This window comes from Herpailurus yagouaroundi, unplaced genomic scaffold (assembly GCF_014898765.1).
Source record: "Herpailurus yagouaroundi ecotype Mexico unplaced genomic scaffold, PumYag 530, whole genome shotgun sequence".
Classification (NCBI taxonomy): domain Eukaryota; kingdom Metazoa; phylum Chordata; class Mammalia; order Carnivora; family Felidae; genus Herpailurus; species Herpailurus yagouaroundi.
In genome coordinates, this window is record NW_024412747.1 from 2,555,640 (window position 1) to 2,578,354 (window position 22,715).

Below are 22,715 nucleotides of genomic sequence, written 5' to 3' on the forward strand. Positions count from 1 at the left end.
AAAGTATTTCACAAACTTGGGGTGCCTGGCTGGCTCAGTCAGTTGGGCGTCCGACTTCGGCTCAGGTCATGATTTCACGGTTGGTGGGTTCAAGCCCCGCGTCGGGCTCTGTGCTGACAGCTCAGAGCCTGGAGCCTGTTTCGGATTCTGTGTCTCCCTCTCTCTCTCTGCCCCTCCCCAACTCATGCTCTGTTTGTCTCAAAAATAAATACATATAAAAAAATTTTTTTAATATTTCATAAACTTTATTTTTAAAGTGAATCTTTCTTACATCATCCAGAATTTATTCCATACTGACATTTTTATTATTCAAAATTTCTCACTTGAATAAGAAGAGTAGTTCATCTGGAATATCACAACTATTATGCATCATTAATATCCTAATGCATTATTTATGATGGTGAATAATATCCTGGAATGAGAAGTCACTGAAGATAAAATATTGCTCTATCATGTTCCATTAAGGGAAGAAATACTTTTAATTAAAGTGATGCCACAGAAATTGGAAGAAATGGAAAGAGCTCTTGATATTGTTCTATCTACAAGGCTCAACTTGCTTTTTGGAAGCCTGATAAAAACAAACAGTGTTGTTTTATACATGCAGTAGATATGGACCAGTCTTGGAAATCCAGAATCACTGAAGTGTTAGGCTGAAACAGATTTTAAAAATTCTTCTCTCTCTCCTGAATCCACAAAAAGTAACACCAGAAAACTAAGCTTGTAGCAATAAGATCATTATATAAGAATTCTTTTTAATTTTTTTAATGTTTTTATTTATTTTTGAGAGAGAGAAAGAGCATGAGTCAGGGAAGGGCAGAGAGTGAGAGACGGAGACACGGAATCTGAATCAGGCTCCAAGCTCTGAGCTGTCAGCACAGAGCCCGGCGTGGGTCTTGAACTTGTAAACCACAAGATCACGTCCTGAGCCAAGGTCGGACACTCAACCAACTGAGCCACACAGGCCTGCCAAGAGTCTTTTTTTTTAATGAATTTTCCCTTTTGGGAGACTTTATTGATAAAACACTGGCCCCAAACTATTACTGATCCCTTTTCTAACTTAAGGTAAACTTGAATTTGTATTCACACACGTGTAGATTGCATGTGCATATGAGGTATCACTCCAGACATGTACGTATATGCTTCAGTATACTTTCGAACGGGTCAATATATAGAGAGGCTATTGATACCTTCATTTTATGAGCAGCTATTTTATGGATTTCTCTCCTCACCCATCTTGCAGTTTTTCCACTGGTTCTCTTGCAATTCTTAGACTACCACCAATCATCGGCAATGATCTCTTCCTATCCAAACTTAAGTTTCTATGTCTAATTACATCGGCTCAAACCTACAATACACGCTTGCACAAGAGAGATACTGACCATCCTTCTTTAACTTATACCTAATTCTGATCATGAGCATTTCCCTGTAAATAAAGTGCTCACTTTTTAATTGAAGTCTGTGTATGTGCACAAGTGTTTGTAAATAATGTTTGTGAGCTATCCATCAATTCTTACTTTATAAATTTCTGAAACATACACTCTGAATTTTGTTAATGACTTTTCCCTATCTTCAGAGAAATCCAAAGGATTTTTCTCCTTAGGACAACTGACATGAAGAATATTATTGATTTTTTTTTTGCGGGGGGGGGGGAGGGTACTGAGCCCCACTCTTGGATTCCTAGAATAAACCACTGGGTCATAATGCACATTTTAATGCAACATTGGTTTCTTTATTTTTTTATTGTTTTTTAATGTTTATTTATTTTTGAGAGAAAGAGAGAGATACAGAGTGTGAGTGGAGGAGGGGCAGAGAGAGAGAGAGGGAGACACAGAATCCAAAACAGGTTCCAGGCCCTGAGCTGTCAGCACAGAGCCTCATGCGGGGCCCGAACCCACAGACTGCGAGATCATGACCTGAGCCAAAGTCAGATGCTTAACTGACTGAGCCACGTAGGTGTCCCAACATTGGTTTCTTTAAAAAAATATTTTATTTCAGATTTCTGTATCAATATTCGTAAGTGAAATTGATCCACTGTTTTCCAAAATAATTTTTTAAGATTTTGGAATCCGTGTTATACTTACTTGAAATAAACGGGAAGTTTTCTTTCTTTTCTTATGTTTTGGAATAATTTAAGTAGTATAGGTAAGTAGGGATTATCTGACTCGGCGCATTTCTTGTCAGGAAATTCTTTTACTGCCTTATTTTATTCAATAATTAGTCTGCTCAGACTTTCTGTGCTAAATTTAATTTTTTCCTAGAAAATGATTCATTTCATGAAGATTTTCAAATCCACCTGCATATAATTGAGCAAATGGTCTCTTATGATTTAATTTCCTCTGTTTTGATCATTATCCCCCTCCTTCCTTTATGTAACTTTTAATATTTGAATATTTGTGCTTTTTTTCTTTGTATTGATTGGATTAATTAGCGGTTTGCCTATTGATTTTTTCAAAGAACCAATTTTTAAATTAACTCATCCATTTCCCTCTTACTCTGTTAATTGCATCCTATTGCTTTCTTTTGCTTACTTTATTTTCTAGTTTTTAGGTGGTTGTTGAAATCATTTGTGGGTTTCTTTTCTTTCATTTTCATTAATTTATAGATTTAATGCTAAAATTCTTATCCTCAGAACTTCCTCAGCTATGTCTCACATATTCTACATGTCACAATATCATGTATTCATTTTCACTATGTTCAAGAAATTCTTCAATTTTTATTTGAGGCTCCTACCTTCATTCAACATTTATTTAATAGTGTGGCTTTTTAACTCTTAGGTAGAAGGGACTTTGTGGGGATTTGTCTTTTTCTTTGAAAAATTACTTCTGGTTTTATTTCTGTAGAGTCATGTTTGCATTACTGCTGCTCTTTGCAATTCACTGTGGTTCTCTTTATGTGACCTAAAATATGGTCAATATTCTTTAGTGGTTTTTTTTTAATTTTTTTTATGTTTATTTATTTTTTGAGAGAGAGACAGAGACAGAGAATGAGCAGGGGTGGGGCTGAGAGAGACCGGGAGACAGAATCTGAAGCAGGCTCCAGGCTCCGAGCTGTCCAGCACAGAGCCCGACATGGGGCTCGAACTCATGGACCATGAGATCATGACCTGAGAAGAAGTCGGACGCTTAACAGACTGAGCCACCCAGGCACCCCAATATACTTTACTGTTTTATGTGAACCTTTTGAGAATGTGTACTCTCAGGACACCTGGGCGGCTCAGTCAGTCAAGCATCCCACTTTGGCTCAGATCATAATCTCATGATTTGTGGGATGGAGCCCTGCACTGGGCTGCGCACCCACAATGCAAAAGTCTGCTTGGGACTCTCTCTCTCCGTCTCTCTCTGCCCCTCCTCCACTCGTGCTCGTGCGTGCTCTCTCTCAAAAATAAATAAAATTTTTTAAAATGTATACTCTCTGAGGTTCAGATTTTGACAAGTCTTTATAAGGTCGACCTCATCGACCTTTTATACGAAGCATTTTACTTATTTTTTCCACTTGAAGTGTGTCATATCTCCTATTAGTACTGAGTTTCTCTTTCCCCTTGGCACCTGTAGGTTCTGGTTTCAGGAAGTGGTTTCTGTTACTGGGTGCATACACCTACTTCGTCTTCATTGTGAAGCATACCCCTTAACATTGGTTAGACAGCCTTCTTTGTCTCTTTTCAAGGTTTTTGGTCTCAATTACACCTGGTCAGAGAGTTGAGAAAGTCACTTTATTTTTACTTGTGCTTCTTAGTATACCCCTGTCCAACCTTTTATCTGTACTTTCTTTATCTCTGTTTTAGTATACAAAATGTCATATTTGGCTATGTTAACCAACCTGAAAATCTTAAGTTCTTCTTATTTCAATATGTTAAGTCCACTTACAGCTATTGATATGGAAGTTTAATATAATTTTTATAAAGTCTCCCCATTTTTCTCCCGCGTTTTGGTCGTATACCAACTTCACAGTGTCAAGCATGGGACCACTACATGTGATGCTCTCTCCTTCAAATCATCTGGAGTCTCGGCTTCCTCAGTTGCTTCTTGAGCACGTTGCTTGCTCACAACCAGTCCTCATGCCGGAGTATCTACTGGAGCTCATTCTCCAGTAAATTCCTAAGGAAGGGCTCATGGAAACAATATCCCTATTTTTTTCCATATTCATAGCAGTTTGTTTATAGCTTTTCCACAAAAGTCAGTTTGGCTGGAATCCTTGACTCCTATTTCCTTTCCTTGAGTTTCTTAAGCATTGGTGTTAACAAATCTGATGACACGTGACCTCCTTTCCTTTAAAAGTGACTTATCCTTTTGCCTGGATTCAACAGATTTTTTCTTCTTTACCTTTAATTAATATACTTTATGAGAATATCTGTCTTTTACAACAAAGAAATTGATTTTCCAAACTATGCACCATGCTTTGCAACGTGTAGTTTCAAGCAAGCATTCCTGAGTTTTGGTATTTGCCAGGATCTTTTAGTACATTAGACATTCTTCTAAGATGTTCTGTTGTGCTTTTTGGAATAGACAATTTTTTTTTACAGCAGATTTAGGTTCACAGCAAAACTGAATGAAAGGTACAAAGATTTGCCCATACACTCTCTGCCTGCATAGCCTCCCCCATTATTGACATCCCCCACCACAGTGCTTGGGACATTTGTTATGACAGATGAAACTACACTGATGCATCTAATCATCCAAAGTCCATAGTTTACATTAGGTTCCACTCTCGGTGCTGTGAATTTTATGAATTTTGACAAATGTATAATGACATATATTCATCACTATACTATCATATAGAATAGTTTCTCTGTCTTAAAAATTCTCCATGCTCCACCTATCCATCCCTCCCTTCCTTACTAACCCTTGGCAACTACTGATCTTTGCACTGGCTCTAGAGCTTTCTCTTTTCCAGAATGTCATATAGTAGGAATCCTACAGTATGTAGGTTTTCATATTGGCTTCTTTCACTCAGTAATATGCATTCAAGTTTCCACCATGTCCTTTTGTGGCTTGAGAGTTCATTTTCTCTTAGTGATGAATACTATTCCATCATCTGTATATACCACAGTTTATACTGTTCATTTACTGAAGCACACCTTGACTGCTTCCAAGTTTTGGCAATGATGAATAAAGTTTCTATAAACATCCATGTGCAACTTTTTGCATGGCCGTTAAGTTTTCAACTCCTTTGGGAAAATACCAAGGAGTACCATTCCTGGATCATGGTAAGGTCATAATTAGTTTGGTAAGAAACTGCCAACCTGTCTTTCAACATGGCTGAATCATTCTCCATCGTCACCAACCAGAAATGAGAATCCCCGTTGCTCCACATCCCCACCATCATTTGGTGGTGTCAGTGTTCTGGAATCTGGCCAATCTAATAGAGTTAGTGGTACCTCATTGTTTTCATTGTCACTGCCCTGATGACATAGCATTTGGAGCAATTTTTCATGTGCTTATTTGTCATGTGGATATCTTCTTTGGTGAGGAGTCCATTAAGGTGTTCGGTCCATTTTTTAATCCATTTGTTTGCTTTCTTACTTCTGACTTTTAGGAGTTCTTTTGATATTTTAGGTAACAATCCTTCATCAGATGTGTCTTTTGCAAGTTTTTTCTCCCAGTCTGAGGCTTATCTTCTCATTCTTATGACACTATTTTTCCTCAGAGCACATGTTTCTAACTTTAATGAAGTTCAGCTTACCAATTTACTCTTTTACGGGTTGTGCTTTTGGTGTTATATGAAAAAGGCATCACCATACCCAACATTCCCTAGGTTTTCTACTATGTCATTTTCTAGGATTTTGTAGTTTTACATTTTAAAATCTGTGATCCATTTTGAGTTAATTTTTGTGAAGAGTATAATGTCTCTGTCGAGATTTACTTTTTTTTTTTTTTTAATTAAGATGTCCAGTTATTCCAGCACCTCTTATTGGGAAAGACTATTTTCCCTCCATTGTATTACTTTTGCTCCTTTCTCAAAAATCAGTTGACTATATTTGTAAGTCTACTCCTGGACCCTCTATTTTATTCCACTGATCTACGGGTATATTCTTTCACCAATACCACACTGTCTTTAATATTGTGGCTTTATAAGGAAACTTTGTTTTCTCCTTCAATATTACGCTATTCTGGGTCTTTTGCCTCTCCAAATAAACTTCAAAACGGTTTGTCAATATCTGCAAAATAACGTGCTAGGATTCTGATAGGGATTGCATTAAATCTATAAATCAAGTTAGACAGAACTAACATTTTGATAACATTGAGTCTTCCTATTCATGAACATAGAATATCTCCCCATTTATTTAGTTCTTCCTTGATATCTTTCATCTGAGTTTTTATTGTGGATCTTATGGTATTTTGTTAGGTTTATACCTAGGGTTTTTTCTTTCTTTTTTTTTTTTTTTTGCATTCTAATATAAATGGTATTGTGTTTAAATTTCAAACTCTACTTGATCACTGATGGTACATAGGAAAGCAATTGAGTTTTGTATATTAGAATTGTATCCTGCAACCTTGCTATAATTTATTAATACTAGAAGGTTTTAGTTGATTCTTTCAGATTTTCTACATAGATGAAAAGATCATCTGCAGTTTTATTTCTTCCTTCCCCAGCTGTACGCCTTTTTTTAATCTTTCTTGTCTTATTGCATTGGCTAGGACTTCCAGGATAATGTTGAAAATCAGGGGTGAGGGGGGACATCTTTGGCTTGTTACTGATCTTAGTGGGAAAACTTCAACTTTCTCACTATTAAGATGTTAGCTATAGGTTTTCTATACATAGTTCTTGTGAAGTTGAGAAAGTTTCCCTCTATTCCTCTTTACTGAGAGTTTTTATCATGAATAGGTGTTGGGTTTTGTCAAAGGCTATTCCTGAGCCTATTAATATGATTGTATGACTTTTCATTTTTTTCTCAGTTGATGTGATAAATTATACGAGTTGATTTTTGAATCTGAACCAGCCTTTCTCACCTGGGATAAATCCTATGTGGTGATAGCATATAATTCTTTTTATACGCTGTTGGATTCAATTTGCTAATATTTTATTAAGGATTTTTGCATTTGTTTATGAGAGGTATTTACCTTCAGGGTTTTTTTTTCCCTAGTAATGTGTTTGTCTGGTTTTGATTTTAGAATAATTATGGCTTCAGAGAATGAGTTAGGAAATATTTCTTTTGCTTCTGAAAGAGATTATAGTTAACTGGTCTAGTTTCTTCTTTAAATGCTTGATGGTTTAAATGATTTAAATTCACCATTCATCTGGCCCTCCTGCTTTTAGTATGGAAAGTTATCAATTGTTGATTCAATTTAATACCTATAAGCCTATTCAGGTTGTCTATATCTTCTTGTGTGAATTTTGGCAGATTGTGTCTTTCAAGGGATTTGTCCATTCCCCCAATATATCAAATTTTGGGGCAGAGAATTATAGTATTGCTTTATTATCTATTTAATGTCTGTGGGATCTATAGTGATGTCTCTTATTTTTGATATTTGTAATTTGTATTCTCCTTTTTTCTTAATTAGCCTGGCTAGAAACTTACTAATTTTATTGCTCTGTTCAATAAATACAGCTTTTTAAAATTGATTTTGATTTTCTGTTTTCAATTTTATTGATTTCTGCTCTAATTCTTTTCATTTCTTTTCTTACACTTACTTTGGATTTAATTTGTTCTTCTCTTTCATGGAAGTTTAGATTATTGATTTTAGATCTTCCTCTTTTTTAATAGATGCACTCAGTCCTTTAAATTTCTTTAAATTTCTAAACATTGCTTTTGCTGCATCCCACAAATTTGGTAAGTTGTGTTTTCATTTTAATTTAGTTCAAAATATTTTTTAATTTATCTTAAGAATTATTAACCAAGTGTTATTTAAAGGTGTTACTTAATCTCCAAGTATTTTGAGATTTTCAACCTTTCTGTTTTAATTCACTTGTTGTCTAAGATCAGACATTGCATGATCTCTGTTCTTTTAAATTTGTTAGGTTGTACGTTATGGCCCAGAATATGGTCTATCTTGGTCAATGGGTCCATATGAGCTTGAGAAAAATATGCATTCTGCTACCGTTGGATAAAGTATTCCATACATACCCATGACATCCAGTTGATGGATAGTGTTGTGTGGTTCAACTATGCCCTTACTAGTTTTCTGCCTTTTGGATATCCCCATTTCTGATAAAGGAGGACAGAAGTCTCCAACTATTACAGTGGATTCATCTATTTTTCCTTGTAGTTCTATTAGTTTCTTCTTCACATACTTTGATGCTCTGTTGTTACACGCATACATGTTAAGGATTGTTATGTCTTCTTAGAAAATTGATTCCTTTATAATCATATAATGCCCTTCTTTCCCCCTGATAATTTTCCTTACCCAAAAGGCTGCTATTCCTACTTTTTCAATTATTTTTAGCATGATATAGCTTTCTCCATCCACTTACTTTTAATCTATGTGTCTTTATATTTAAGGTGGGTTTCTTGCAGGCAAGAAATAGTTGGGTGTCATCTTTGACCCACTCTGATAATCTCAGTCTTTTAATTTGTGCATTCAGACCGTTGATGTTCAAAGTAATTCTTGACACAGTTGGATTAAGATCTACATATTTGTTTCTGTTTTCTATTTGTTGCCCTTATTCTTTGCTCTACTTTTGTCTTCCATTCTTTTTCTGCCTTCGGTGACTTTAATTGAATATTTCATATGATTTTATTTTCTCTCCATTCTTCACATATAAGTTATACTTTTTTTCTTTTTTAGACAGAGAGTGTGAGCAGAGGAGGGGGGAATGGGAGGGGTGAGAGAGAGAGAGAGAGAGAGAGAGAAAGAGAGAGACAGAGAGACAGAAAGAGAGAGAGAGAATCTTAAGCTGGCTCCACGCTCAGTGCAGAACCCAACACGGGGCTCAATCCCATGACTTTGGGATCATGACATGAGCTGAAAGTAAAAGTCAAATGCTCAACCAACTGAGCCACCCAGGCATTCCCCCCCTTCTTTTTTTTCTTTTTACTTTTTTAAAGTGGTTTTCTTAGAGTTTGCAATATACATTTACAACCAATCTGAGTCCACTTTCAAACAACATTATATTTGCTATTCCATGGATAGTGAAAGTACCTTTTAACAATACAATCCTAATTCATTCCTCATCCTTTGTAGAAATGCTATTATTCATTTCACTTACACATAAGCATACATAGGCAAATACAGTGTTGCTGTTACTATTTTGAACAAACTTTTATCTATTATATCAATTAAGAATAAGAAAAATAAAAAAAACTTTAATTTTACCTTCACCAATGCTTCCTTCCTTCCTTTATGTAAACTCAAGTTTCTGAGCTTCCTTCTTGCTGAAGAATTTCTTTCAATGTTTCCTATAAGCCAGGTCTACTGGCAAAAAATTTCTTCAATTTTTGTCTGAGAAAGTCATTTCTTCTTCACTTCTAAAGGGCAATTTTGCAGGATACAGAATTCTAGGTTGATAGCTTTTCCCTCCCAACATTTTAAATATTTCACTGTATTCCCTTCTTTCTTGAATAGTTTCCAAAAAATTGGATGCAATTCTTATCTTTGCCCTTTTACAGGTATAAAGTGTTTCTTCCTCTGGCTTCTTTCAGGATGTTTTCTTTATCTTTAATTTTCTGTACCTTGAAAATGATATGCCTACGTGTAGTGGGGTTTTTGCATTCGCTCTTCTTGGCGTTGTCTTAACTTCTTGGACCTGTGGTTAGATATTGTAGAATAACTTGCAGAAATTCTCAGTCATTATTATTTCAAATATTTCTTCTATTCCTTTCATCATGGTTCTAGAATTTTTTGGTAGTTGTCCTACAGTTCTTGGGTATTCTGTCCTGTTGTTGTTTTTTTTTTAACGTTTATTTATTTTTGACAGACAGAGAGAGACAGCAGCAGGGGCAGAGAGAGAGAGAGAGAGAGAGAGAGAAGAGACACACAATCTGAAGCAGACTCCAGGCTCCAAGCTGTCAGCACAGAGCCCAATGCGGGGCTCGAACTCACGAACTGAGATCATGACCTGAAGAGAAGTTGAATGCTCAATTCACTGAGCCACCCAGGCGCCCCTGTCCTGTTTTTTTCCAATCCAACTTTTTTCTTTGCTTTTCAGTTTTGGAGGTTTCTATGGAGATATCCTCAAACTCACAGATTCTTTGCTCAGCCGAGTCCAGTCTAATAATAAGCCCATCAAAGGCATTCTTAATTTCCGTCAGTGTCTTTCTGCTCCAGCATTTCTTTTTTTCTTTCTTTGAATTCCATCTCTCTGCTTGCATTGCCCATCTGTTCTTGCAGGCTGTCTATTTTATGAACTGGAGCCTTCAGCATATTAATCATAGTTGTTTTAAATTCCTGGTCTGGTAATTCCAACGCTGCTGCCATATCGGAGTCTGGTTCTGATCCCTGTTCGGTCCCTTCCAAATGTGTTTACCGCCTTTCGGTACTTGGGTTTTTTGTTTGTTTGTTTGTTTTTTCTTGATAGCCACACACAAGGGAATTGCTGTAAACAAGCCTTTAGTAACGTGCTGGTAAGGTACGGGAAGAGGAAGTATTTTCTGGTTCTGTTATTAGGTCTCAGTCTTTCAGTGAGCCTGTTGTTCTGGACTGTGAATTTCACAAGCTTCTCAGTATTCCCCCCTCTTAGGTGGCACGGGATGGCTAAGGTGGGCTGGAGTCGGGAATTTCCTTTCCCCTGGGTAGGTCAGTCACTGACATAATTGCAGCAGGTAGAGTTCTGGTAAAACAGGTTCTCCAGAGGGCATATCTTGTTAAAAACATAATCCTCTGGAATATCTCAAAACGGTTCTTTTTCCCTCTCCCTGGCAGAAGCACCAGGGAATTTTCCTCCAATGTTCACGGTGAGAACCGGGGGGAGCCCCAGGAGGGAAAACTCCCAAAAGTGTGGGGCCCCGGGATTTTCTAAGGCTTAGAGCCGTCCACACGGAGCCCCCGGCGATTCATCAGTTCAGTTCGGGTTGTCCCATCAGGCACCGGTTCCTTAGAGGTCAGTGCTCACGTGAGCTGTGATTCTGTGCACCTGCCTGTCGCTCTCTCCGATGTGGGGGCAGAAGTTTGCCCTGTGACCTCACTGCCTCACGGATCTCAGAAGGGTTGTTGGTTTTTCAGTTTGCCCAGCTTTTTACTTATTGTTAGGACAGAGTGGTAACTTCCAAGCATCTTACGTGCTGGACAAGAACCTGGAAGCCTCTCAGGTGCTTTCATCTCTTTCCTCTAGTTTTGGGTTTTGTTTTGTTTTTTTAACAGGTTTTCACTTTTCCCTCTTCTGTTACTCTTAAGGCATTACCATGGGTTTATACGCTCTGGTGTCCTTTCCAAAAGTTAGTGTGTCTGTGATTTACAATTCAGTCCTGTGATCTTTCAGCTCTTTTCAAATCTTTCTCTTCTCTACTCACCTTTTTTTCTGAGTTTATAATCTATGCTGTTGTCTCTGAATTTCTCTAGTTCATTTTGAAACATCATCTAACAGTTTTAAGTCTGGTGGACCTGACTTAAAATTATTCTGCTCTTTATTCTGTCTCTTTAACATATAAAAGCATATATAGATATATCTGCATATATACCTGTATATATATATATAATATATAAAAGGTAACTTCAAATAACTATGTAAATAAATATAAACTAGATTACTCCACCCATTATTATAAATTACACATAATTATATATGTATATATACACACATATGGTTTTATATATAGTTATATGTATATGTATATACATATATATAACATATATCTTTATATAAATACATAAATTACATGTAACTTACATAATTATGTGTATATATAACTGTTTTACATGTAGCATAATTTTATGTACATGACATAAATGGTATAATTACACATATAATATATATGTGCACTATACATTTATGCGTATATGTATATATGATGTAATTTATATACAATTTATATATAAAATAATTTATATGTAAATATATATTTAAATCTATGAATATAGTATATATCAACGTATCATATCTTTCTATACTAAATATAAAAATAATTCTATAAAAGAGCATATATGAAATAAATAACATATAGAAATATTTTTATATGTTTATAAATATATAATAAAAAGAGAGACACCAACCAGGAGCAGAATTATGTCTACAGGTAACAAAAACATTTCAGAAAAACAGATAAGGCCGGAAGGAGCTTATCTGGACAAAAGGAGAATGGGTCAGCTTCTCTAGCGGCACGGCTCTAGGCAACTTGTTCTTCTGGTTTCACCCGGTATTTAAAACACAGCCTTTCTTTTCTGAGATCTGGTGGCTCTGTTTCCCTCCCTCCCTTTTACCTGATCCCGGTCTGTTCTTTGCCCCTATCACCCTGCTCAATCCATATTTGATTCTCAAAAGCGGATTCTCAAAGTAAGGCTTGTCTGAGGGCGCCCGGGTGCTCAGTCGGTTAAGCATCCGACTTCGGCTCAGGTCATGAACTCACAGTCCGTGAGTTCAAGCCCCGCATCGGGCTCTGTGCTAACAGCTTGGAGCCTGGAACCTGCTTTGGATTCCGGGTCTCCCTCTCTTTCTACCTCTCCCTGCTTGTGCCTTGTCTTTCCCTGTCTCTCAAAAATAAATAAACAGTAAAAAAATATTTATTAAAAAAAACATAAGGCCTATCTGGAAGGGGTTTTACTAGATTAGCTTCCAAAGTCATGGGCCAAGATTGCTCCAGAAATACCCGTTCTTACCATATCTCCTTTGCTCCCTCTTGGTTTCAGCTGCTGATTCCACACGGGCCCACTATGCTCTCCATGAGTACTTGTAACTGATTTTTGGACACGACAGAAATGGTGCTGTCTTTCCTCCACTTCCTGTCATTCATGTCCCAACACATACGTGGGGGATAACGTGTCACCTAGTAACGCGTCACTGTGTTGCGTGTGTACGTGAAGTTCTGCTCTCTTCCGAGCTCTGCCTACTCTTACGTAAAGACTCGCAGAGATGAAACCCTCTGCCTCTCTGAGAGCTTCTCATTTCCCCTCAAACTGAATGAGAGCAGGTGGGTCTGTCTCAAAGTGACTGGGTTCCTAAAAGCAAAAGCCTGACTTCTCAATCGTAAAACAAAGAAAATGAAAAGTCATTCATATAAAGAATGTGCAGTAAATATCCGTGATTCTGATTTAGGAATGACTAAACTGAGGTAGCATCAGATCTGACGTTTGCATGGTCTTCAGGAAAACCTATGCTGCAGTTCCGAGCCATTCTCTTTCAGGCAGAAATCAGCATGGAGAGATATCCTAGCAGCATGAAACAGTCTTCTGGAAAAGAGAGCCCTGTCTTTGATTAAAAGATTCTGCAGCTTAAGACATTTCTGGGATCATTTCCAGGAACGCATATATAATTTACAGTGACTGACTCCTTGCTTGCTGCCAATGATAACTTTGTTCTCTCCACTTTTATAATCAATAGAGGAGACAACAAACTCGAGAGGGGGAAAAAGGACCATCTCCCATTTTCCACCAATGAAAGTCAAAACCAGATACATCTGCACAAACCACATCTGTACCCAGGCTTACATACTTTAAACACAAACGGAGATCCAGAGCTTTGACTCCGTTATTACTGAAAGTTAAAAGTCTATAAAAAATATAATTGGCCTAAGATCAGCAGTCTCCCCTCAAACTGAATGGTCCACTAAGTTTTGTGGATCACTTACTAGGTCAAGGCACTGTGCTCGTTACCGAGCAGTAAGAGTTAAGAAAATAAATCAATACGCTCTGGTCCTCAGGGAATTCAGAAGCTGGTCTATGTGTCTGGGAGCATACATACATATGGATATAGTCAGGGAGAGAAAGTGGTGCAGATACTATACAGAATGAATCCCAGTGGGCAACAAAACAGAAGTATAAACAAAGCACTTAAGAAGCACAGAGAAGAGAATTCAGGAACTTGGGAAAAAGCAGCCCAGAATAAGGACTATTTGAAATAGCTCTTGAAAGACAAGCAGGATTTCAGCAGGCATAAAAGTACAGGAAGGACATACGAGAACAAAGGCAAATGGAAACATGGGGAAAAAAAACAAAACAAAAACCTGACATTGTAGCAGGTTTTCAAGTAAGACTGTACATATGTTGTAAGAACTTAAGGGGCGCCTGGGTGGCTCAGTTGGCTTAGTATCTGACTTTGGTTCAGATCATGATCTCACCGCGTGTAAGTTTGAGCCCCGCATCAGGCTCCGTGCTGACAGCTCAGAGCCTGAGCCTGCTTCAGATTCTGTGTCTCCCTCTCTCTGCCCCTCCCCTGCTTACATTCTGTTTCTCTCTCTCTCTCTCTCTCTCTCTCTCTCTCTCTCTCTCTGTCAAAAATAAATAAACATTAAGAAAGATTTAACAAAAAGAAGTTAAAGGAAAAGGTTCAAATTGGTTTATTGGACTTCAATTGCTACTTCATTCTATGCTTGATGAACCACCTCAGTATCTCATCCTTCAGGCAAATTTTCACATACACGAGCGAGCGAAGAATAAAACAAAATGACAACAAAAAAAGGTTCAGGCGGTCAGTTCACTAGGTCATCAGTTAACAATGAGATAGTTAAGCATGCCTCCGAGGAAGTAACCAGTTTAAATGGATTAGTGCCCTGACTGCCACATGAGATGCCCACTTCCGAGTAGGAAGCATTCATTTTTAGTGCTGGAAACCAGCTCTTACGTTAAAGGAACAAGACAACAATTGCCAGTACTGTGTTCCACACAAGGGAAAAATCAAGAACCGGCTAACTAAATGGTGTGCCTGGTTCCAGCCACTACAAAATAGCAGAAACCACAGGGAACATCCTAAATGTTAAAATGCTTAATATTTTCTTTTTAAGAAGAACATTTTTCACGACTGACAAGTGTCACAGTCATTAATACAAAGAGAATGCTGAATAAACACTTGTAAAATTAAAACAGATCTAAGTAACAGGGGCACCTGGGTGGCTCAGTCGGTTAAGCATCCAACTCTTGGTTTCAGCTCAGGTCATGGTGTCATGGTTCATGAGTTCAAGCCCCGCATCCAGTTCTGTGTTGACAGCATGAAGCCTGCTTGGGATTCTGTCTCCCTCTCTCTCCGCCCCTCCCCTGCTCACTCTCTCTTTCTCAAAAATAAATAAATAAACATTTAAAAATAAGTAAATAAATCTATGGAGAGCTATAAAATGCATCATGATCACGTTTTGCCACCGACTATTAAAATGGTAGTGAAGTTACTAACATTGAATTATTATAAGTCAATTATAGTTTAATTATATTATAATAATTGTAATTTATTATTATTATTATAAATGAATCATGTGTACACAGTGCTCAGTATTATTTCACAGAACTATAATTATTTCACCAGAGAAGTGCTGTGGTATAAAGGAAAGAATGAAGCATTTGAAGTCAAATGGCCAAGGTCAAAGCACAGAAGAATTGTTCCTGACAATGTTGTGTCAAGGCCCGGCGAGCATCTTAGGCATGGGACCTGGCCTCTGTTAGCTTTCCAAATCCTCCCCTGTGCAGTGAATTTGACAGCAGCAGCCATGCACACTCTTCCCACAACAACGGAGTAAGACTGCCCGTCAAAGGGTTCTGGACGTCAGGAAGTACTACGCAAAAAACGACTACACTGACCAATTTCTGGTTGACTTCCCACCCACGAGACATCTTCATTTCCTCTTTCCCTCATTCGACACAATCTAATCTTTCAGCACATGGTGCGAGTCCCGAAAGCAAGTTCTCAATCTCCCCCTCCAGATCCCCCACCATGGCTGTGGTCCGAAGACCCAGCAGCTCGCGTCCAGACTTCCACAGACACCTTCCAACCATCTCCCTGCTTCCATGCTTGCTCTCTCAACACCCTCCAAACCCCACGAGAGCCAGGATGATCTTGGCAATGTCTACATCAGACCGCATCACTCACCTGATCCAGTGGCCTCCCTTCATCCCGGGGAGAAACCTCAGCTCCTGGCTGTGGCCTGGAAGGCCTTCCAAGACCGGGCCCCAGTGACAGCTCCTCTTCCTAACCAGGGGCCCCTGCATCACCTGGTTCCTCTTTCTGGAATGTTTCAGAGTACTTAGTACTGCTTACTCTCTCACTTCACTCCAAACTGCTCAAATGTCACTGCCTCAGCAAGCCTTCCCCAAACACCCTTTGTGAAAGGGCGAGTCCCTGCCCCATTAATCTCTACTCTTATCACTCCGCTTTCTCCATAGCGCTTCGTTCTGAAATCACACCACTTATTTACTTGTTTACTTGTCCGCAAGGATATAAACACCACGACGGGGGCAAGGGCTTTGCCTGATTCTTGCCAACAATCCTATCTGACTTCCTTACAAAGAGTGGGGGTCCAGCTAGAAACTTGCTTCGTGAAGAGTCAAAACATCTTCCACACCCCCTCTCGTTTATTCTGCTCCACAGGCAATTACAGAGGGCCCGTCAATAACTTGACTGCCATGAGTAAAACCCCAATATCTGAACAGCCTCCCAGGGTTTTATCCCACCTTGGAATTCGAAGTAGACTCCAGGAAGCAAAGTCTGTTGCCAAACCCTTCTGCTGCCAAGCACAGTTTCTGTTGTTCTTTGTGGATGGTCGCGGTGCACTGTAGGACCACTTCATCATCCTGCAAAAAGAGAAAAAGGAGAAAAAGTTAGAGATCTGACATGACGAGGCGGTCTAACTCTGATCTTGGACACTATTACTTTAGTGCATATTAAAAAGCAGAGACAGGGGCGCCTGGGTGGCGCAGTCGGTTAAGCGTCCGACTTCAGCCAGGTCACGATCTTGCGGTCCATGAGTTCGAGCCCCGCGTCGGGCTCTGTGCTGACCGCTCAGAGCCTGGAGCCTGTTTCCGATTCTGTGTCTCCCTCTCTCTCTGCCCCTCCCCCGTTCATGCTCTGTCTCTCTCTGTCCCAAAAATAAATAAACGTTGAAAAAAAATTTAAAAAAAAAAAGCAGAGACAAAGGGAACAACAACTCGCCAAAAAGACCCACAGAGTCAATCCCTAGAGAATGTCTACTTGTAAAAAAGGTAACGGGGTGGCAGGAGAAAGAGGGTGCAGCCACTCAACTCAGCCAACAGTTCTCTCACTCTCATTGCTGATCCCGAGAGGCAACCCACATGACGAAAGGTAAAATACAAAATTTCCACGTTAGCACTCTTACACACCGCTTTAATCATCCAAATTACAAAGAAATTTCCTGACACATGCCTAGGACATCACGAATCATCAAGAACGACATGGGTTCCAACAGCAGGCACACACATCGCTCCAAAACCAGCAGAGGGAAACAGGTCAAGAACGGACCAACCCAGAAAGTCACCCCAGTTCATCCACACACCGGCTACTTGTCCACGTTTGAAAGGACCCTTGGTTGCTTAGAAATGGGCAGAGAGAGGATTTGCTAGTTCAGTCCTGTGAAACCCAACACTGGCTTCCAATTAACTAAGCAGCCTTACAGGACAAGTTATATAAGGGGGAAGACGGTAAATGGGACGACTCCGTGTAGGCAACATGAGGACTGCAAGAAACACAGGCCTGAGAATTAGCCATGGCTGGATTCCCATCTCAGCTCTGCCATGCACACGTTAGAAGATCCTAGACAAAGTATTGCATCTCTAAGATGATAAGGTAATGGAGTCACACCATGACTGACCTGCAAAAGGCACTAAATAGACAATAAATGGGAGATACCATCGTCATTTTTGTAAGATTATTTATTTTGAGACAGAGAGAGATCTCGAGTAGGGGAGTGGGGTAGAGGAGGAGGAGGAAGAGGAGGGGGGAGAGAGAGGGCGAGGGAGGGAGGGAGGGAGGGAGAGAGAGAGAGAGACAATTCCAAGCAAGTTCTGCACTGTCGGTACAGAGCCTGATGCGGGGCTTGATCTCACAAACCGTAAGATCATGACCTGAGCTGAAATCAAGGGTTGGACGCTTAACCAACTGTGCCACCCAGGTGCCTGATACCACTGTCATTTTTAAACAAAATATCTCACCTTAACAAGTTCTAGGTAGCAAATACCTAACAAGTCTAACCACTTACATTTTGACGCTTCAAACACAAGGCAACGAGACACTTAACAGAGTAGTAAAAGGATATACTCACTGACCCTTTTAATTAGAGTCCGAGAAAAGGAATAAACAAGTATATCCCAGAAGACCCTCACCCGGGAAAAATGGCAGAGTGGGGGGTGATGAGCTGTGATAAAATTCAAAAGCAGAAGACAAGCCGTTTGGGTTAACCCAAAGAATCTGCTGTATCAATTGGAAAAGTACAACTCTAATTTGCATTTAAAGCCTTCATAATCCTATGCATTTGCTTTATTTCCTATATGGTGAAGCAATATCTAATGACTGGCCTACAGCTCTAGTCACAGGCAAAGTCCAATCTCTTAATAATTTCCTCCCGACTATCCCTCCAGGTGCCCATTAATTTCCAGTGAACATTCAATTGTTACAACTTAAAAGTCATCTGCTAAAAAAAATAGCATTATTTTCATATAATGAGTACATCTGAATATTAATTCATGCTCAGCATGGCTATAATAAAAATAATGAAGTGTTTCTGTTGGTTATATAATCTGCAAAATCAAAGATATATTGTGTTTTCCAAAGAGGCAGTGTCATAACAAAGACCTGAATTGTGCTGATGTGCTCAGTGCCTTACCAAATCCCCATAGCCTTTTGCTATCTGGTCCCACTCACACCCGCTGGAACTAACTTCAGCATGCAAACTGCACTCTTGGGTAAAATGGGCTCCTTTGGAAGTCGGAGTCTATCTAAGTACCATTTAGTAAATAATTACTTTGATGCACTCATTAAAGACACTTTGGGAATGAGAATAAGAAAATAGAAAGGTATAGGTGAGAATAATAGTGCTATTCAGTAAGCCACACAAGAAAAGAAGGCACACCATATGTACCAAAAAGAACAGTCTATGTCAGCCCTGGCATTAACTTACTTATTCTCCACATCTCATTATATAAAGATTATCCACAAACACACAGATGAAGACAATGAGGTTCAAAATAACTTGCTGCGGACATTGGGCTGATCATACCTAGTTCTAGGAACTGATCATTAAACCTAACTGATCTGAATCTAAAAGTCCTCAGCCCCATGTTGCCTCTAGAGGCTCAACTGGTTTTTTACTACAATCATTATCTAAAAAAGTACCTCTCAATCTTTAATGCACATCTTAGCACCTGTGAGTCTTGCTGAAATGCAGATTCCGGTTCTATCAGTCTTGGGTGAGGCTGAACCTATATTTCTAACTAGTGGATCCGAGGAATTAGGATCCCAAACGGGTCCCAGAAAGCATATAAATCCCAGGAGACATGTGAGTAGTCTCTTAGAAGAGCTTGAAAGCAATCAATAACAGATGAATATTAAAACAAGTACATATACTTTGGACAGAAGCAGAAATGAGAGTACATGTGAAGGTGCTCATTAATATGTGGTCCATACCAAAATATCAGGGAAAGGAACCAACTTAAATAATATATTAACTACCCTACTAAGTGTATAAAACTAACTCACTCATGCAAAGTCTCCCTTCCACCTAGTGCCTTAACACTGTGATGGAGTGCCTGGCCACGAAGCAACCTTAAGTTCAAAAGAGTTCGGCCACCCTACCAAGGAGAGAGGCTATTGCTACAACGTTAGATCACGGTTCCACTTTGAATGACAGAACCTAGCCTGACTTTTGAGGCTTTTTCCAGTTTACCTGGCAGCTGTTTTCATTTTATATTCCAGTAAGCACAGGGTTCCTTTCTGGCAGAAAGTAAAATATACTGAGCATGGATGGACCAAAGACCAATTCATAAATACCTGCCAGTTCCCTTTAATTTACCCACCATTCATCTCAAAGCATAATTTTTCTCCAGAACCACTGTGGTTTGAGAGCCTACTGACTATGCATTTGAGAAGTCTCAATAAGTAGCTTTTTTATTTATTATAACCCATGTGCAGTAAATCTGGTTTTTATCGACATACACATGTGTGCGTAAGGATATAGGTACGCACACGCGCGCGCACACACACACACACACACACACACTCCATTTTCTTTTCCAAGAACAAACCAAGCACAGCCTAATACTGATGGGATCTAGAAAGTTAATACTGCTAAGGTAACAGAACAATAAGGCTATAGTGAAAGGGTGTCTCTTGTGTCATAGGCTTCGGAATTAGTCTTTGCTACCTGGTCCTGAGGTCCAGGCTCCTAACTCTCAACACTGACCTTTACCTTTTAGCTGCATGTGCCATTGGTGTACCCAATTGCCGAAATGCACACTGTGACCATCACTTTTCCCGCCCGAGCCCATAACAACTAAAATCCTCCTTAAGTATTTGCCTTTGGGTATTTTTGGTTTTCTGAGTTCCCATGTCTCATTCCTAGGACTTAGTGCAACAAATTTTGATTCGACTCACAGCAACTCATCTTCCATAATCAAAACACTACAAAAGTGCATTCTGCTCATATTCTATCATCTCATTTTTTAAAATTTCAAAGTCTGTTCATTAACCGTGAATGTCTAGCACAATAATGAGATACGAGTATCATGCCTGTTCCTGGAAACACGAACTGACACCATTTCCCATTTTATATAAAACAAACTTGAAGAAACAAAACTACTCCTCTTTTTTCACAAATTTTGAAAATATGAAACTGTAAAAAACAAATATTCTAGGAGCAACTTCATGAACTTCATGAAGATAAATGGCGCTTCTGTGAGAGTGACATCTAGCTCACAATCCCCAAGTCCTATGGATTCTACGTCAAATCCATCCATTTCTCACCACACCAGCTACCATCTTGGTTAGTCATCCTCAAAACCCACTGAATAGCTTTCCACACTGCAAATTCCCATCCAACGGCGCTTCAACTTGAGGACACAACCATCAACCAACTGTAATGTTTCCTGGCTTCAAATCTATTAATGGCCTCCCACTGCTCTAAGGAAAAACACCAAAAGACTCTTTTAGTGTGCAAGGCTCCACACTGCACAGAAGAGTGCCAGCCCAACACTTCCTCCAGCCAACCTTCCTTCATTCCTACAGGAGTTTGCACATGCTATTAAACCCTTTATCTCTCTCTAGTTAAGACACATTTATCTTTCAAATCTTACTTAACTCAAGCACCCACTCCTGAGGTGAGCCTTCCCCCACCCACCAGGCTATGTCACTTCCTTCGTTTTGGGCTCCTAGACCACTGTATTCCCTTTAGTTGTCATTATGCATTCACTTATGTAATTATTAAATTACAGCATCTAACACTGCACTGGGAACATATACTCAGTAAATGATCATTTTAATCCACTTTATACTAGCTCATGAATAAGCGCTACCATGCTGACAAATAGGGATGCCTTTTAGAATTGCCAAGGTAAGATCCTACCTTTTCAATTAAAGACAGCATTACAGGATTCCATTAGGTGATTTTCTGGTTATATTCAGCCAGGGAAAAGGGCAATATTTGAGGAAAACTGCTGATCCTACTATATCTGTGACAAATGTTAATGTATCATAAGCATTCGTAGCATCGATATAAAACCCAATGAGATCACTGGATTTAAAAAAAAAAAAAAAAAAAAAGCAGTCCGGTCCCTAATTTCCCCATTTCCAAATAAACATAATAAAACTTCAATTACAACTCTTTTCATATGCAATCTAAGCAAATCAAACATACTGCCCCCTTGAAAAGTCAAAAAAATGTTCTTCACACCCTGGTCATTAAAAAGTCCTTCACATCACACCAGGTGTTTTCCTTAGATGCTTACAATGCTTGTCATTTTGAAATGTTTATCCAGGTCTAGACCTTCTGTAACTGGTCTTTGTTTTTCAGTTATGTCTTAATAATTTTTCCACAACTGGCTCCAACTCAAAAGACTACATGCCTTGTATCCTACGGTCAAGCAGGGGCAGACTGAATTCCATAGAAACCAGGTGTCCAATCAAATAACTTCTTTAATGAAAACCGAGGCAATCGCATCAGCCAATGTAGACACAGTGAAGGCCTCATAAGTATATGCTGGATTGAATTCCTTTTGTTAAGTGCTCTCGTAGTCTTCCTGTGACCTGACAAGTCTTTAGAACAGAGATTATTTGGGGCGCCTGGGTGGCTCAGTCTCGGTTAGGTGTCCGACTTCGGCTCAGGTCATGATCTCACAGTTTGTGAGTTCAAACCCCGTGTCGGGCTCTGTGCTGACAGCTCGGAGCCTGGAGCCTGCTTCGGATTCTGTGTCTCCCTCTCTCTCTCTGCCCCTCCCCTGCTCGTGCTCTGTCTCTCTTCTCTCAAAAATAAACAAACATTAAAAAAAAATTTTTTTTTAATAAAACAAAGAACAGATTATTTGGGGCAGGCAGGGATGAGGGGTGGGGGTGGAGCCAGCACCAGAATGCTGCATTCCAGGCATTTCTGTGATGGGTAAATAAGACATGATTTCTCTAACAAATGCTGCCAAGAGTGCTGAAATAGTACAAAATGGGAAATAATTACCAAACAACATCAATAGCTTCTTTCAGACATTCATTCGTCATTGAATAAATATTTACTGAGGATATATGTGATAGGATATCCCCTAAGCGCTTGAGATAAATCACTGAATAAATCCAAGATCCCTGCACTCATTAGCCTTACATTCTGGCAAGGGAAGAGGGACAATAAACAAAAGCACAGTCAATTTGTCAATCGTATTAAAGGTAAAAAGTTCCATGGAAAAAAAATGGAACTGTGTAAGGGGGATCAGGAGTGT

The 22,715-nt window shown here is 39.1% G+C and overlaps 1 protein-coding gene across 13 annotated transcripts in view; it reads right to left on the reverse strand.

Moving 5' to 3' along the window:
* The window catches only part of RYR2 (ryanodine receptor 2), a 768,472-nt gene that overhangs the window by 547,577 nt on the left and 198,180 nt on the right, over positions 1 to 22,715 (reverse strand). For all 13 annotated transcript variants that reach the window (XM_040464903.1, XM_040464902.1, XM_040464892.1 and 10 more), the window contains exon 2: positions 16,461 to 16,580. In XM_040464903.1, coding sequence (XP_040320837.1) covers positions 16,461 to 16,580 — 120 coding nt within the window. The remainder of the gene's footprint in view (positions 1 to 16,460; positions 16,581 to 22,715) is intronic.